The 19,018-nt window shown below is 40.5% G+C and overlaps 1 protein-coding gene across 2 annotated transcripts in view; it reads left to right on the top strand.

The window, feature by feature from the left end:
- The window catches only part of rpa1 (replication protein A1), a 41,810-nt gene extending 28,481 nt beyond the window's left edge, over positions 1 to 13,329 (top strand). For both annotated transcript variants that reach the window (XM_086035024.1, XM_086035025.1), the window contains exons 14-17: positions 6,245 to 6,421; positions 7,617 to 7,724; positions 7,808 to 7,894; positions 12,711 to 13,329. In XM_086035024.1, coding sequence (XP_085891150.1) covers positions 6,245 to 6,421; positions 7,617 to 7,724; positions 7,808 to 7,894; positions 12,711 to 12,815 — 477 coding nt within the window. In that variant the 3' untranslated portion in view covers positions 12,816 to 13,329. The remainder of the gene's footprint in view (positions 1 to 6,244; positions 6,422 to 7,616; positions 7,725 to 7,807; positions 7,895 to 12,710) is intronic.
- The last annotated feature ends 5,689 nt before the right edge of the window (positions 13,330 to 19,018 follow it).

Here is a 19,018-nt window from a genome sequence, read left to right as displayed (position 1 = left end):
TATCAGAATGCCCTGTTTCAACTAGTGGGCCTGCATAGAACATATTCTTGAAAAAAATGTGTTTGGGTTGACTTTGCTTTAAGCCACATTTCGTATCACATTACCGTCACCTGTCAGGGATCTTAAAAATGGGACAATCACTTATTTATGCATTTCAGTCGTGCTGTTTGCTGGTCAGCATCTCTGTTCATTTTTTTCAGCCCAAACATGCAATATACAGTGGAATCTCAGATTTTGTATGTTCTATTTTATTTATGTATTCATTAAGTTTCAATTTTCGCCACAATTATGTCCCAATTTTTGTGCATCCGCTTAGTTTCGTACTTTTGAAAACAACTTTTTAGAATGGAAAAATGATGATGATGAAACCGAGGTTCCACTGTATGAGATAAGGGACAAGAGCATAACTGTCTTGTGCTCTTGCCACACTGTAAACAAATACAGCATAGCTCAGCATATGGCTAGTGGGCGACAAACTTGTTAACTTGTTCGAAAGGGCATCATGCTGACATGAATATGTTAAAAAAGCCTTGTCACGCCATTTGTTGGCCAGCATCTCTGCTAATCTTCATGCTAATTATTAGCTGTTACGGTTTTGGATACTTGCTAGTTGTGTTAGCATCTATTTACTGATTTGTGTTTGGTCGCCATCATAGGAATGGCACTCTGTGGTAAATGGAGGACCCCCTGAATGGAGCTGTGCACTAGCTATAGGTACCACATGATTGGCACTAGAGATGTTTGATACCACTTTTTTTCAGACCGATACCATTAGAAGAGTACTTTGAATCTTTGAGTACTCACCAATACCGTGTACCGATACCTCTCGTACTTTTGATATAGGTTTTTATTGAACACAATGACAAAAAATGGTGAAAAAAGACACAGATCATTCACCGGTGTCAAACTGACGTAGGATAGCAGCAACTACTGCCAAGGAGGAGATAGGCGATTTATTTTTTGTCTTTTTGCCTTTATTTTTATGTCTTGTATGTACTTTGTTTACAGCACTTTGTATGCAGCTGTCGTTATTTTTAAAGTTCTCTATGAATAGAGTTGACTTAAGTATCGGTGGCTGTACCGGCAGCCTCTGAGTACCCGGTACCTTAAAATGAGGTATCGGTACTCATTCATCACTAGTTGGTACCCCAATGGATGTCTTGTGGTACAGTTAAATCAGGTGTTCATAGGGGTGGGCGATATGAGCAAAAAAAAAAAAAAAAATCTCGATGTTTTTTCAAAAAACTCTTACGATAATTTGACGATATTCTACAACAAATATTTTAAATCTGCACTTGCTTCACAGACCAATTGTGAATAGACAGCATTTGTGAACAAAATCTCTTTTAAATGGCTAAATACAGCTTCTGCAAAACATGATGACAATATTTAGCAACAAAGACAAAAAATTATGTATAGACTTACACTGATTTTGGGGAATATTTATGTGATTTAAATGTCTCTGCTGTTATTCCATAATGATGTGACATTTTGAGCTGCAGTAAGTACTGGTGTACCGCTGCCAACTACTAGAGGAATCAGAATGAGAAAAAGGTGTTCAATTACAGCAATCAAGAGAAAAGATTTGTGATATGTGACGTGTGACGAAGTGTCACCCAGCGAGAGAGAAAAAAGACGTCGTCATGACAACACCCATTCTTATACATTGGCCACTATATTCAGAATAAAATTACACAACTGCAATTTACCGAAAAGTGCATTCTCCCACTCATTCATCACTGTGATGTGTAGACTAGTGACTTTATTCATGTTTGGGTGTATCCTGGCGTCACACTAATAAGCCGCCGCAATTTGTGCAACATGCCTCAGGAATACAGGCTAGTTATGAATGATGCAGTCTACAACTGTGTAGAGCTGTCCCGGCTAGTCGGCATTGTCGACGTGGCCGATGACGTAAATACGTCGGGACACACAACATACCGTCAAGCGTCGATGACGTAAAATACGTCGGCACGTACGTACGCTCGAGTGTCGATGACGTAAATGCGTCAACACGTGCATTGCATCAGTTGTAAATAAAGCGCGCAGAGTAGAAATGGCAGAGGCGCCGGATACCGCTAAAAAAGCGGACAAAAACGTCCAAAGTATGGACATACTTCAAAGAAAGGTCGAGCGAGTTGGTCGTCTGCACCCTCTGTGAAGCTCAGTTGGCGTACCACAGCAGCACATCAGCCATGAACGAACATTAAGCGACATCACTCAGGACTACTACTGGAAGATGAGAGAAAGCAGAAAGCTGGAGTATCCTAAATCCATCTAAATAACTAATATCCCCGGTTTTACTGAAATCGCTGTTGTGTCCGACGTATTAACGTGCATCGTTAAGTTTCATTTCTCAAAGCAGCGGGTGGCAGTCAGTTACGCCGTGTTGTTTCAACTTTGTGCATCATGTAGCTAACGTTTGCGGAGCTGTTTCACTTCAGTCAAATTGTGTTAGTGCTTGTAGGTAATGTTATATTGGTTCCGCTGCTCTATGTACCTATAAACAGTAACACGCGACATCAGTTATCTGCTCCGGAAAGCTCTCTGTGCACTGGGCGCAGCACAGCATGCCGATCGTATATTTAGGATGACGTCCTGCTCCCGCTGCTAAAAACCTAGAGGAAACACTGGCCTGCTAACCATAGTCCGTGACTGTACTCATATATAATGTGTGCTTTTTCATTGTTACAATACTTAAGTATGCACTGCTTTATCCGTTTCAGGTTTAAGCAAACTGATGTTATTTATTTTTTAGTTATTTATTTTTGTTAGTTCTTTTACTTGGGCTGTTCACACATGCACACACACATTGTTTTATCGTTATGTATGGATGAATACCTCATTCATGTTCACTCATCATGATGCCTTCCTAAAAGAGATTTCACTGTTCATTCAATTCCAAAAGTTTTTTTTTTTTTAATTACTTTAATAAACAAAAAATTTAAATAATCTTTCGGAAGTGTTTTTTGGAATTAATAATCCTCAAGTCAAAAATAATCGATGGATTAGTAGAAAAATTAATTGTTAGACTAATCGTAAAAATGGTCGATAGATTAATCGGGAGGAAAATAATCGTTTGGGACAGCCCTACAACTGTGTAAACTGAATGTTAACCGATCATCCAGGCTGTCACGTTTCACTTGCTCGCTAAAGTACTGAGTGTGTGTGTGTGTGCGTTTATATTTGTTGGTTCAACTCTGCGACTGTTTTCTGAGTGTGTGTGTTTAAGCTTTTGTTTAGCGTGCAAGTTTTCCTCGTAATCCATATGGCCTGTGGTGCAACAGAATTGCTCTTCATGTTGACCGTTTTGGCACATCTAACAATGTTATTCCCACCAACGTCAGTCTTGTCAGCCCCAAACCATTTACACACTACGGACGTGGACTCCCGCCTCGCTATGAATCCCCGCTCGACACTCGGGCTCGGCTGCAGTGCGGACAGTCACGTGATCGGGTCCTGCCTGAATGATTATCACTTCCTCCTCCTCTGCCGTCAATGCACACTGATTTTCAGCATTTCCTCGTACTTTGCGGCCGTCAGCTGACTCGCTTTTCGAGGCAGTATTAATACTCGATAATGTAAAATTACACATCGTGAAAGCAAGATTGACGATATCGATGACGATATATATTGCCCACCTCTAGGTGTTCAGTCAACAGGTGGTTGAAACTGCACGAGTTTCTTATTGGCTTGGAAGAATCAATGTAAGCTTTCACAATTGCCAAAATTGTACCAACTGTGCCACATTGTGGAATTGTTGACTCCGTCCTGTTAATTCTTTCCTGGCCAATCCAGACTGTCCCAATTCCCAGTCACTACTACGAAATGACTTATTGCTTCACCTCTAAGCTTTTTGAGTTGCCTTCTAAAGCTCTTCTGTCATTTGGAGGCCAACAATGCCGCTTAAGCCGTCGTCATATTTTTTCGCCGTCCACACCGAGACTACGCGCATTTAACCGGCTGTCAGTTGAAGGCCCTCTCATGCTTCCGCCAAGGAAAAGGTGATGACCCCAGCCTATGGAAGCTTGCGCTCTTCCCATATGATGACAGAGAAGCTGAGCCGAGGCTGTCGAACCAAACATTGTGGTCAAGGCCTCTGAAGACCCCACTTCCCAAAGGAAGTCCGGTGCGATTAATTGCCCTTGTCACCAAGTGTCAGTCCCGCCAACTCCCACCTCCTGCCCCCTGTGACAGTTACCTGCTGCTTTGGTGACAAACAAACACTGAAACCCCCCAGGCCCCTCCCCACCCCCGGTCAGCGCCACCCGAATTGAAGAGGGATTTACTTGATTAATGCTGCCTCTTTTGAGAGGTGAAAAGGTAGCGTCTGCTATTTTTAGGCAGCGCCAATCCCACAGCTTTGTTAGCTCTGACATGTCATACTATATTGTTTTTTCTTTCCCGATTTATCTAAAGTGACATTTCCGTTTTCTGCGCCACGTTAATTAGGGTTAAATGTCACTTATGCTACAACACAATAGCTGCAAAATGGGAACATGAGATGGGCTTCAACTTGTTTGGGACAATTTTTTCTATTGTATCCTACTGACGTGAACCCAGTTGGGGATACATTGCACTGGTAATTGCCTGACCGTTGCCGCAAAGCATTTTTGTGCCCGAGACACAAGTGATTTGGAACAAATTGTGTGTTTGGAAGGAACAGTGCTTGAAAAATCTTAATGTGGGCCAAAAGTTTGACAATGACATTTTTTACGGCCTCATAACAGTTTCTATTGGTCACTTCCACTCTATATATTTTTTCTCGCCATCTTGGGTGGTTAGCATTTGACTGTTTACATTTGATTGCAGAAAACTCTTCTCGGTTGCTCAAAATGGTGCAGTCACGTCATTGGATGTGACAACAATGCCAAAAGAGAAAAAAATCGATGTTTCCTTTGGATTGCAAAGAAAATGATGCACCAGAAATGTCTAAAGTGTGTGCAGTGATCACTTTGTGACTGGTAAGTTTGTTTACTGCACCTTTTCAAATCGTAGTGATATAAGAGAATTTCAGACTACAATGAAAATTATATTAAATAATACTGCCGAGTCCAACGTAGACCAAAAGCTAACTTCTTGAGGCAAACCGCGGTTGCTGCTGTTCATATTAGCGAATTATTGTTTGCTGCTGAAATGGGATGGAATAATTCCCCAGTTGAATAAGCAATATGACGTCCTGTTAGTTTGTCTGTTTTGAACTGTCACTCTTAAACTCACAGGAGGGAGAGGTGCAAAACTAGTACAACAAGCAAAATGCAGCAGTCGAGTTGACAACACCCGAAAAAGTTAACAAACGTGAAGCGTCAATCGCCGGATTATCTCCAGTCATGCGCAGATAACCACTAAGTGCCAATGACAACATTATTTATCGTAGAATAACAAACGCTATGACAGCACAGGCAGTGTGGTTACTGTATGTGCAAATGTGTATTGTTCAAATGTCGCTGCTGACATAAATACAAGTCAGCACTAACAAGCCATGATGTTTTGCCTCCATCTGCAGGCGGTTTAGCGCTAAAGCGCCTGCAGAGGGAGACAAAACATCATAAATACAAGTCAGCACTAACAAGCCATGACAGTAAAAATGTGTTAATAATTTCACACATAAGTATAAGTCGCACCCCCGGCCAAACTATGAAAAAAAAACAAAAAAAAAACACCGCGACTTGTGGTCCGGAAAATACGGTAATAGGATGCGTCTACAGTAAAGGTGCCTCCCAGGTTTCATTTCTGCATTTCTGTACCTCCACACTCTGGTATTCAATTTGTGAATGTGAGATCCATTTCCCCTGCTTTGGGTATTTTCCATGCCGACTAGGGATGTCTCCTAAAAGCTATTTATGTGCAGCCCGTGTCTCGGGCTTGCAGAGGCAGCGAGCACTCATTTGCATCAATGCCATTAGGATTCTGCTGCACCAACACTGCACCCCATGTGGTTAAAAAAACAAACTTGAAAGTCGTCGTCGTGTGTGTTTTGTGCTCTTCATGCTTGGAGCATAGAAAGGTCATGAAAGAGTTGAGGCTGAATACATATACCGAATTTGAACATCTGACTTTCTTTTTTTTTTTTTTTTTTTTTTTTTTGTGGATGACATTTCTCTAATGTAACACTATTTTAGGAGGTCTATGATCAGACCTTTTCTGCAAGGGGGAATGCTTAAAATCAGCCCAAGGTTGTCAGTATGCATGGAGCCCGCTTTTAAAACCCATTGCGATTTATTCATTTTTTGCCTATTTTTAGGCCGACTACTACACCTGCATCGGCACCATTGTGTACCTGCGCAAAGAGAACTGCCTCTACCAGGCGTGCCCGAGCCAAGACTGCAACAAGAAGGTGGTGGACCAGCATAACGGGATGTTCCGCTGTGAGAAGTGCGACAAAGAATTCCCCAATTTCAAGTACCGCCTCATCCTATCAGTGAGTGACTCAGCACTGGGTTCCCTCAGGCCAGAGCCATTGTGATGTGCATGCGTTTTGGTGTTTGTCTGGATGATAGATTATGCACTAAAACAATGCAAAAATATCACATCCACATGGAGATAAATGGGAGTTGTTTAAAAAAAAATGCTGTTTAAGGAAAAGGCCCCCATGTGGATTGAGACAGAGTTCCTGTCACAAATGCTGATGTAAGCAAATGTTTGTCTTCGATACGTCTCTTTAATCATCTTTCTTCTTCTTTGGTATCAAGCTGCCATATCCTCTTTCCTTTTTTGTTGTCCGAGTCACGAATGAGACAGGCACTGTACTCTATTCGATTTTGGTTTATTGTGTGAAATTGATTCATCATCACTTGATGCTATGGAGCCAAAATGAAGTGCACTACTTTGCTCCAACCACAAGGAGTGCTGTTGATTGCTCTGGTGAATACCCACACAGACCTCCACTTTGGCATTGAAACTAAACATTCAGAGAATGGCTCTCTTTTAATTTTTTTTTTAAATGCACCGTTTACCTGTCATCTTTTCAAAAGAAACATTTTTTATTTATTTTTTTTGTACTGAAAATATACCGAACCGAAGTTCCCAAGAAATCGAACATTATATATATATATATATATATATATATATATATATATATATATATATAGATATATATAGATATATATATATAGATATATATATATATATATATAGATATATATATATAGATAGATAGATAGATGTAAAGGCCTAATTCTTTGCGGATTTGGAATGACAATTTTTTTCACATTAAATCAAGGGGCCACTCAGTGTGGCTGCCAGTTACCTAAATCCTTATACAAACCTACAAACCAAAATCAAAACCAGATGTCAAAATATGTCATCTTTGACAGAGTTGCGTTTTAAATACAGTATATGTGATAACCCTAAGAATAAAGCATTGCTTTTACACCATCTTGTTGCGAACAAACTATGTTGCAATGAAGGGGAGGAGCTACATTTAGTCAGGCCATAGCCATGTCTAATAGAAAAGTAGTGCTTTACCACTGTCTTATGGCGTCTGTGGGCAGTTATAAACTTTTTTGGGGCAATATGTAAATTACTCAGATTTTCGCTTTTTGACACAGCTTCATTACCAAAAGGAAAACTGCCCTACCGAGTCTTAACTTTTTGTTCATTTTTGTTTTTTCCAGGCCAACATTTCAGATTACGGTGACAACCAATGGGTGACCTGCTTCCAGGAGTGCGCTGAGGCCATTTTGGGCCAAAACGCAGCTTACCTGGGAGAGCTCAAAGACTCGGTGAGACACTGTTTTGATCTATACCCCTGTGCCTGAAGTCTCATCTGTTGTCAGATTCATAGAAATTATGCGTTTGTTTTCAGAATGAAGCAGCATTTGACGATATCTTCCAACAAGCCAATTTCAACACGTTTGTGTTCCGCAACAGAGTGAAGCTTGAAACGTATAACGTAAGTACGGCAGGTTATGGTGATGTGCTTTTTTAGCTCCTATTGTGCCAAACGTGTCCTGAATCAGGAGCCACATTTTATTTTTAAAACAGGTCATTTTTAGATGTGGTTAAAATGGTTTATTTGAATAGTAAAAACAAAAATATATACATTTTGAATATAATTATATATGATTACAGTGGTACCTCTACTTACGAACGTCTCATCATACGAAATTTTCAAGTTGTGAAACGCCTTAACAGGAAAATATTGCCTGTTACGAAATAAATTTCAGGATACGAAAGGTAAAAATACAATATGGGCTGCTTCTCACAGCTCCGGAGTTTCCTGGACGCAACATACTCATAGCTGCTCTGTCATTGGCTAGTACCTAGCGTCTTCCTGGCATCGCATTGGCTTAGACCGACCTCTACCGTATGTGTGTAGATATAAAGGTAGATAGACAGGTGATAGATATGTCTATGCCGCGTCCTCATTCGCCCCTCCGGCCATGAGGTGTTCCGATAGTTTTACGTGAATTAGAAACGAGGAAAAGAAAAAAAGTTTTTGTTTTTTGTCCATACAAACAAAGCAAGCGATAATAGAAATGTATGAAAAAGGATGCGTTTGGTCGATCTCGCCAAAGACTGTGACCGTAATGTATCGACTGTCGCCACGTTATTAAATCAGCTCTTTACAAAAGGCCAGGCAAAAACCACTTCTGAGAGAGAACATGACCCAAAGAAGGCAAAAAGCGATGAGAGCAATTAAAAGGTAAACGACCATCATTTTTATTCTTTACTCTGTTCTTTGTTTTTTACATTATGCACAACTCCCATTTATTGTGCAATAATCTAATTGTAACATGTATTTGTTGCATGTTTTGATGGATTTTTATGCTTTATAAAACATTTATGTCTGAATATTGGGGAGCTTGAAACGGATTAGGGCATTTACATGGAAAACGCGTCTCTACTTACAACATTTTCTACTTAAGAAATTTCTTCCAGAAACAATTAATTTCGTAAGTAGAGGTACCACTGTACTATAATTAACTGTTTGTTTAATAATATGAAAAAAAAATTCTGCAAACCATTATTTGATTTAAATGATTAGTAAACTGGATTAAAAACAAGTGTGTTTCCCCAGGGCCATACTAACCCACCTGGTTTTAAGAGTTCACCTGTAATCAGAGGTGTCAAGGAACGAAGTAAAAATACTTAGTTACCTAAGTCTAAATGTATTTTTTTCATCATTAATTTAATTTATCGTTGTTCAAAACACCAAAACGGTCAAATCGCTTTAGGGTAGATGTAGGATAAACGTACAATACAATACAATACAATTTTATTTATATAGCACAGCTAAAACAGGTAGCCTTTGACGTAACATTTTAATACAACATTAAATGCTTTTTAAATCCCTAAATCTATACTTCTACTTGAGTAATGAATGTGAATACTTTTGACACCTCTGCCTGTAATAGATTGCAGACTGAACATGTTGGTTTTCCATTCATGAACATATCTACCACACTCACTTTTGGCCTGCCAATGCTGCTCATATTCCATTGCTTTCAGAAAGACACACACACACACACACACACAGATTTGTTGCAGTCACACAGATAGAGTTTTGTTTTGCGGCGCATAAAAGAATTGATTGGGCTGGGCCTCTGAGCAGGAAGTCTGGAGTGCAGCCAGCGTCTGCATCCGCTTGTTTTCGCACAGACCAGGCCAGTGTGTTGCTCATACCGCCCAAACTTTACTCGCTTCTTCAGCAGAGACACCTGCAAAAGCGCCTCCTTTTCACTACTGCAGGCCAGCAATTGTGTGATGCGAGCTCCTCTATCGTCGTCAACAGCTTCAGTTTGAAGGTGGCTGTCCAAACGTACGGAAAACTTGAAGAATGCAAGGGCCATTTTGACATTCTTCACATTTAATTTATTTATTTCACTGTAGGTAAAGCTATGCTAAACAATTATATATTATGAACAATATGCAGTATTCTTACAGTAGAACGCCTCATACTCGCAGTTTGGCGACTGTGAATTTGCATATTTGTAGATTTATTTTACAATTTCTTTGTGGAAAACACATCATATAGAATGTATGACAGCGTTTATTTTTTTTTTTTTACATTTATTGGCTTTAAAAGAAAAAAAAATCTCTGAAATGCATTTCAATGGGCATCAATTGGACGCAGATTTTTGCTATTGGTGGGGGATAGGGACCGTGCCGGCCCACAAACAGTGGGGGTCCACTGAATTTGGCAAAAATTGCACATGGCAGCAAACTTCACAACAAGGGGCAGTGTGGCAAATTGTAAACAATTATTCAAGAAAAAAGAAGTGCTCGCTTACAGCTGTTTATTGCCACTCCCCGTTGGTTTGCTTAAAATCAAACATAAAACAGAGAGAATTACATGTGTGATGATCCCAATCGCATTTTAACTTTGCCTCGCAAAAGACGCCTAGCTTAATGCTAACACACAATGTAAAGCGCCATAGACGGGCTGACAAAACTAGCATCAGTGTTGCGGTAATTATAATTCTGTAAGCAACACATCCGGACACAGCATCCAAAATTATTCACATACATATATTCATTCAATTATCATGCTGCACAAACTGTTTAATTCTACATTCTTCTAAAAGGTGTTACTACTGTGTTTTTATAAAGTACAATGTTGTAGAGTGCTATTTTTCGTATTGGAACCCATTTTTTTCCCCTCACACTTTTTCGACACACTGCTTAAAAATATGGACTCTGGGCTAATAATGGCCCACGGGCGGTCGTTAGGTAGTTTGAGCACAGTCCGGAGCAACTTTCGCCTGTTTTACAGCTGCCCTTTTGAGAAGCATAACGTCATAACGCGAATATGCTTTCTCAGCACATCTGAAGGTCATTTGATTCAAATCGCCGTAGACAAATGTCTTCTCACAGCTAGAAATTTGAAACAGAAGTACTCTTGGTTGGTATTCATAGCATCAGCATTGCAGCATGCTTGGGAAAACATACTAGCCAGGAGGGGTACGTTGAACCCACCAATAAACGTTTGTAACTTTGATTTCTTCAGACCAGATTTAGGTTTCTTCCAAATGTAGATAAACATCTGATACGTATCCGATATCTGCCACTGTGAATGCAGCATAAGCCAGTAGACGGCCTGTCAATGCCAACTTAAAGTGGAAGTCAATGCAAACATTTTTTTTTTTCAAAAATATGTTCTATGCAAGCCCACTAGTTGAATCAGGGCATTCTGATAAATATTGCGTTTGTGGAATAAGTGTTAATCCACTTGGTTTTTAGCCATCTCTGGGGGCGGCCATTTTGTCTTCTGTCGACTGAAATTGACATCACAACTGCTCACAACGACCGATCGCGGCTCAGATTCAGAAAATGGGTCAGCCGTGATTATTTATGGCATTTTGCTGCTTAACTTACCATATTCCACAAACGCAAAATAAATCAGAATGCGTGTTTCAAATCGTGGGCCTGCTGGGAACATATTCTCGAAAAAAATATGTTTGGGTGACTTCCGCTTTAACATTCTGCAGTGGTTAAACAACCCTGTCTGCCCAAACTACACAAATAAAGACTCACGTTTTTAAAAAGACCTGCTGTAATTTTAACTGCAGCAAAAACACATTAGCAATTAAAGATCGTCTAAATATGCTGGAAGTGTACATGGAAATGAGATGGACTAAAAAAATTGATCTAATATTGGTGCTAAATAAGAATTGGGCTCTTTGTCCTGCAGGGGAAATCCAAACTTATCTTAAGGAACTACAGGACTACAACTACAACTACCAATAGCTAAAAGTCCCTGGACCTTAAGGAGGAACTTTTCTTACCTCTTTTATGACCGTATCGTTGGAGTTTTCATTCATCTTTTAGGCCTGCTAAACAACCATTCTGCCATTTTGCGTACGTCATCTACATCCAGTGTCCTCTTATATCATAATAAGCGAGCAGCAGTGCGGCACGCCTGTTCTTGAACGTGGGCACCAGACCACAGGCAACTATGGGATTTTTTTTTTTTTTTTCAAGCAACGAGTGGGATTAATGGAGACAAAACGAGCACAACCTGTTTACTTGCGGGGAATGGCTGACCTGCGCCGTCTAGACGGCGGAGGGGGTGCTCGTGGCATTTTGGCTCGCCCGCTGCTTGCTGTCATATTTCCCATGTCTATCACATTCAGCACTTTGGAGTGGAGGAATAGGATATTCCATTATCCATTATCTGTCATATACACTGTATTTGAACTATTGTTACATAGGGATGCATTTTCATCCACAGAGTGGTTTGGTTCACAAAAGGATTAAAACCTTTTAGTTTTGTGTTTCAGGAACTGGGTGTGTAGGCAGGATGCTGATAACTAGGGCTGAATGACTTTGAAAAATCTATTGCAATTTTGTTCCCCTCAATCTCGTGATTGCGATTTAATAAGCCTCTGCACAGGTTTTTTTTTATTATTTTAACAAACGCAGGAAATAAATTCACTTGTAGTACAATAAAATAGCAGATAGGCTAAATGTTTTGGTCTTATTTAGATTTAAGATAAAATAAAGGCAAATGAACCATGAATGAATGAGTTTTATATTATAGTTAGTTTATATTATAGTGTGACGTAAACATAAGTCAGTAAATTTAAACGTCATCCGACAACAACAATGCAAACAAATCTCTGGCTTTATCACCTCAATATTCTAGCCTGCTGCCTGAAGTCCCCTCAGCGCATTACCGGCGTTTGTTGAAATTTTAAAAATCACTGCAAACCGGTAATCGTCCCATGCCTCCATAAGATGTTTTAAAAGTTGTTGTCGTTTGCTAGGACGAGTCCAGAATCAAGGCAACGGTGATGGACGTGAAGCCCGTGGACCACAGGGACTACAGCAAAAGATTGATCATGAACATCAGGAAAATGGCCACCAAGTAGAAAGCCACAAGGAACTAATTAAAAATGTTTTGCACTTAATGTGTGTGCAGTTCCTATGATTTGTTTTTTTTCCCTCTATTTTTCTTCATGTTAGTAATCCTCTTGGCCCGAAACAGAGTGAATGTTGGGCCTGTGTTTGGAACATTTGTTGTTTTGTAAGCACGGTCACACGCACGGTCTGTCTTAAGTCCGTTGGTTGTCGCTTGACGGCACCACGGTCATGGCAGGAGACCCCCAAGCCTCCCTTTTTCACAAGCTGTAAGAGCTGTGCTTGCCCTGATAAGTCTTGTTTATTCTCCATGTTGCTTTTCTGACTTAAACGCCCACTGCGCAGGAGACCATCTTCAATTGAAAAGAGGTTCATTGTTTATGTAAGACTTTTCACTTCTGCATTTGACTTGTCATTTTCTCGTAGTTGTGTTATCGTCGCTATTTTTGTCGTCCGTTATGTTTTGTGTGGTGTTGTAAGATGAGTAGTTGCTCCAACAAAAATAAAGTATTTTCTTTTCTTTTAGACTCGTTTTTGTCTACTTTGAGATGTTTCTGTGCTTAAGGGCTATATAAATACATTTGACTTGGCTCAAATATGCCTCTTCATTGTAACAGATACTTACCGATTAATGCAGCAAATTGGTTCATGATTGTGACCCCCTGAATAATTTAGTTGAATACCCCTAATCTACACTTACTGTGAGAATAAAGCATTTTCTTTGGGTAAATTAACCCTTTCATGCACAGTGGTCACTACAGTGGACAGCTATTTAAAAGTTGCTTTCGCCTGTATTTAGTTATCTAAAAAATTTAGATTTTAAGTATTTACATCAAATCATAATGCATGAAAGGCTTAACATATTTTTAAAATTTAGATTAATATAGGCCAATGCAACTTTTAAATAGCTGTCCACTGTAGTGGCCACTGTGCATGAAAGCGTTAATAATGTGATTGGTCAGTTTTTTATTTTCATGACATTACCATACTGGCAGACCAGTTTTAAAAAAATGCATTTTATATTAATTCTTTTTTTTTTTTTTTTTTAATATCTAAGACTAGTCATATAAGGAAGTTAATAAAGTGGGATTTAATTTTTTTTTTTTTTAATTACCCAAGGTCAAATGCAAAATATGATTTTTGGGAATGTCTGCGCATTCTGGTTTGTGTGTGCATGTGCGTGCGAAATGTAATGTGAGTCTTGATTGTAATTTCCATATGAATTATTGATGATAGTAGTGTGATGTCCTGCGGCCATTTTATTTTGGAGAAGACCAGTATCAGCACCACAGGGGCGCCTTGAATGGCGCCAGTGGAATAATTTTCATATCCTCATTACATTGAAGAAGGGTAACGAAATAAATATAAAAGAGGACACATCAAAGCGTAGCCATCACCGCGGCAGAAATTACTATTCCGAGTACGCCGTGCAATATAAAAATAACTTTGAAGTTTTGTGTCAGTTTTTTGTAAAGACCCTCAAAGGCTGCCACAAGATCATCAGGTTGTCATTGTGCACATACGGGCACAGGTGACCTTATCTACAGCAGGACTGGATTTAATTGGATGGCTCTGTGCAAAGGCTTCTCTTCAGTGAGACATCATCTTTTCTGGGTTCACACAAGTGTCAAAACACGTGATTAGACTGCGACTTTTGAAAATGTGGCTAGTTTATGTAAAAAGATGGCAATCTTGCAACAGGGCCTCCATTTTGTTGTTTGAGTGAAGAATGTCCATCAGTGTTTTGTTTAAAAAAAAAAAAAATCCCAATCTATTTCAATGAGCATCAATAGAAGTGTCCCCACAAATAGCAGGGCTCAAATGTATTTCCATTAATGTTTGTTGGTGCATTGTCCTCCCATTTGCCTGCCCGATTTTCCATCTTCCTTACCAAATCATCCACCTCACTTTATGGCCCCCGAGAGGTTTGGACAAGGTATTTTGGGTGTTTTTTCCCTCTCAAGAATTGAGTATTTAGGCTTCAACTAACATCATTTTGATTAATCTGTGTATTGCTTTGTCGATTAATCATGAATCTGAATTTTAAAACCTTTTAAATTCTTGCCCTTTATTAAAAAACAGGACTTTTTTTTTTTTTTTTTCAAATTAACAGTGTAGAAAAAGTACAAACATACCGGTACATTTTTTTAATTTAAGTGGTTTGCAGAGGTTGGGGTAAATCACATATGTGCAAGTCACGATTCTCAAGTTATAACCTTGAAATCTAAAGAAAGTACCAAGCTACTGTGGAAAAAACAGAAGCAGGTCAAGTCGACAACAAATTTCAAGCAAGTCAACTAGTCAAGTCATAAAATCTTGCTCAGCCACAACATGCAGTGAAAAAAATCATTCCAGAACATTCTTTTGACCAGTTGTTGGTGAAGACCAACAACTATAGCTATAGCTAAACTAGCTAGGTTACCTTGACAGTTTCGCTATAGCCTACAGTTCACACAGCTACTGTATCTTACATGCGTATGACGAATGAAAGTAAACGTAAACCCAATGCTTTCATAGAGGACTAAAGAAATCTTGGAATATTTACTGTCGAGAGCCTGAAATACTGAGGATTTGGACAATTGTAGGTCTCTAAACAATATACTGTAATTTTTGAATAATTTGATAATCGATTAGTTGTTGCTCACCTCTATTAGCATCTTATTGTTTGTTGTCATTGTGCGCTACACTTACAAGCCTCTCCACGTGTCTTTCTCCCTTCTCAGCGCAGCTTTGAAATTTATAGTTCTCATTTTTAGCATTCATTCTTTGACACCATTACCCTGTGTTAGCCCTGTTGAATCGGAGGCTGCACGTTATCTGTTAAGTGCAGCAGAAGTTCAAGAGCATGCATTTCTCGCATGTTTGCTCCAATTTATGACAAGCGTGGTCTCGGTTTGGAAAACAACATTTGCGTGCCGCCCTGCTGTTCTCCCGGGTTTACAGATTATATCTCCATGTAAAGTAGGCCCGGCTCAGAGATGAGCGAAACCCCCTCCTCGAGGGGAGGCCATAGCCCTGAGCCCTGGCTACAAAACATCTCAGTAGTTGAGCCCCCTCAATGCTCTGATTGATGCACCATGGTGACACAGTCATTTTCCTTGCCGCAGTAACACTGTGTCACATTTACACAGTGCCTCCATCAAACCACAGAGCTCCTGGCTTCTTAACTTACTGTCAAAAATGGGGGGGGGGTTGGGGTTGGAGTGGTGGATGGAGTTAATGGCTGCAGGAGCTGACAGAGTGTCTGCACTGACAGCATTGCATCCCTTCCTGCCGTCGATGATAGTTTGACGTCTCTTCGCTGATCCTTGAACATCAGACTGGATGTGAATGGACCTGAATTAATGAAGTACATGAAAATAAAAAAATAAAAAACCTTCCTCCACTGGTTTCATTCCAGTTCTTCAAATGCATTCACATGGTGACTGCGTTTCCTTGAAGACGTTTCAAGAGACATGGCCTGCTTTGAGAATGAGAGATTGTGAATCCAAAAACTAAAAACTGAAATACACTAATTGGGCCACTGTGCAAAACATCAAAACAGAATGACTTGTAAATTCCTTTTCAAGCTATATTCAGATGGATGCAAAGCCCAAAACGTTTCAAATATTCACACCCATTAGTAACTGTGTGAGTTAGTCAATATACGCTAAAATAGACTGTTGATATACTGTAGCCGGTTTAAAATATGATGCAAGTGACTTGGATGTGCGGTACATTTGAGTACTCGTCCATACAGAGTACCAATACTTGATAGAGACATTACGCCCAGAGGTGGGTATTCCGTCAGATTGACGGACCGGTCCGTCACTGAAGGATGCCCGTTTTTCTGACGACTGACAGAAACACACCCCGCTTGTCTCGTGTCTTTGTTTGCAGGTTGTTACTTACTTTTGGTTCACACCGCAGGTATTATTTTATTTTTAATCCGATTTTTTTGTGTAAGCGTTCATGTTATATTATAAATGTGACCTCAGTCTGCCTACTGTGTGAACATATGTGTCGCCAAAGTGACCCGCATGCGCAAAGAGACGACATCACTCACAACGTAATGTTTACGGGAGTAAATGTGGTCCAGCATGTCGAGGTATTTCTACAGTGAAGCGATTCAGGACGAGGTAGAACTAAATGATGTGGCGAGGCTTTTCAATCTCATTTCATGGAGACGTCACGAAAGGTGACTCCACTGCGCCTAAAAAATGAACCGATCTACGTGGCTGAGTTACTACTATAACAATAAATGTCCACATTATGCTTCATGTTTCAAGTGGGATTCATCCATCCATCCATTATCGATACCGCTTGTCCTCACAAGGGTCGCGGGGCGTGCTGGAGCCTATCCCAGCTGTCTTCGGGCAGGCAGTAGACGGGGGACCCCCTGAATTGGTTGCCAGCCAATCGCAGGGCACACAGAGACAAACATCCGCACTCACAATCACACCTAGGGGCAATTTAGAGAGTCCAATCAACTTACCATGCATGTTTTTGGAATGTGGGAGGAAACCAGATTACCCGGAGAAAACCCACACAGGCACGGGGAAAACATGCAAACTCCACACAGGGAGGCCAGAGCCGGGATCGAACCCACGACCTGTGAACTGTGAGGCGGACTAGCTAACCAGTCGTCCACCGTGCCGCCTGAAATGGGATTGTCACAGGAAAAAAGTCAGGAAATAATTAATATTTGTGAAATAAAATTAGATATATATATATATATCGAAAAATCAATCAATCAATATAAACTCAAATAACCCAAACCCTTTCTACATTGACATATTGTCACTGATAGTCGTATCGGTATCGACGCATTCCTACTCAGAGAAATATGTATTCTCTTTATGGCACATCCAGCAATGTTATATCAATGTTTTGTTTTTTTCAATACTGCATCCTCAAGCTTCCAGGAGGAGATCATCCATCCATCCATCCATCCATCCATCCTTCCTTCCTTCCTTCTAAGGCTCTATCGACAGTACGACTTCAGCATTTGATGTGTGAGCCATCAGTGCCATAGTGGTTAACATAGCTTACTTCATACATCCATTCTCACTCAGTGCGCTGCTCACAATAACCCTGTGACTGACTGGTCATCACTCAAAGGTGTCGTCCATCCCAGGTTCGGTTTCAGGATAAGCCGGAAGGAAAATGAATGGACGGCAAACCATTGCAGGTGACTGTTCAGTATCACCTCTTTGTTGTAACACATGGAACATCACTTTGGGCAGAGCCGCTGTCCACTATGTCGAGCGCAGGAAGTCCTGGCAGCGCAGGTGCTTGGTTCATTTTCTGACGTGAGACTTGAAATGATTGTTTTCTCTTAAGTGAATAACTGACTAATTGTGGGCTGCCGTGCACAGTTGCCATCTGTCAGGGGACCTCATCTTGTGTTCTGCCAACTCCGCCGTGCCTCTTATTCAGCAGATGCCCCGCAGCTGTGTTTTCACATCATCACATGCAAGACATTTGGCTTCACATTTGACTAACAAAGTGCAAAAAGTAACAGAGAGGAGGTCAAGCCAAGGGATGCTACGTGGCGAAAAGAAAGGTGCAACATGACTTAAAAGAGGTAAACGGTAATTACCCGAGAATATAAGAATGCCAGCTGCGTCGTGTGAGGCACCCGAGGCGATTCATGCTTGTCTGCAGTGGCGGAGATAACGCTGTTGTGTGGGTGGTAATGTCTCTTCCAGAACTTGCAGCCATACTCGATTCCTAATTTTCCTTTGACCCAGCAGTGACCTGAGTTTATGGGCCCGTTGGGTGGAATTTCGTGGTCCCGTGGCATTTGGATCCTTTATCCCATAAGTGGCTGCATGTTAAGCCACGCAGGAAAACATTACAAGAGCGAAGATGCTCATAGAAAAGATGTCACAACGTACCCTGTACAGGATTAGATTAGAAGCTGCAAGAGTTTACAGCAGAGAGCAATGTGGCGGCTGCGAGCGAATCCAGACTTCATGTCGCAGCCATCAAAGCAGGTGCAAAGATGTTCGGGTCAACAACGTAATCCCTTCTTTCATGCCTGTCACTACCGGAATCAACAACCACCCTGCCGTCTTGGGCACCCTGATAAAGAAGAAGCGCTCAGGGTCCGGTGTTATCAGGATTGTTACACTTATACAGCTAGATTGTGTGATCTACTGTCAGTAAAGCTTTGCGAAGAAATACAGGACAGAAGAACCCCGGAACGCAAATGCATCAGTGGTTTAGCAAC

Source organism: Filicampus tigris, chromosome 7, assembly GCF_054856515.1.
Source record: "Filicampus tigris isolate MCC_2025a chromosome 7, RoL_Ftig_1.0, whole genome shotgun sequence".
NCBI classification, from domain to species: domain Eukaryota; kingdom Metazoa; phylum Chordata; class Actinopteri; order Syngnathiformes; family Syngnathidae; genus Filicampus; species Filicampus tigris.
Note: the sequence above shows the minus strand (reverse complement) of the source record. Positions and strands in the feature narration are given on the sequence as shown.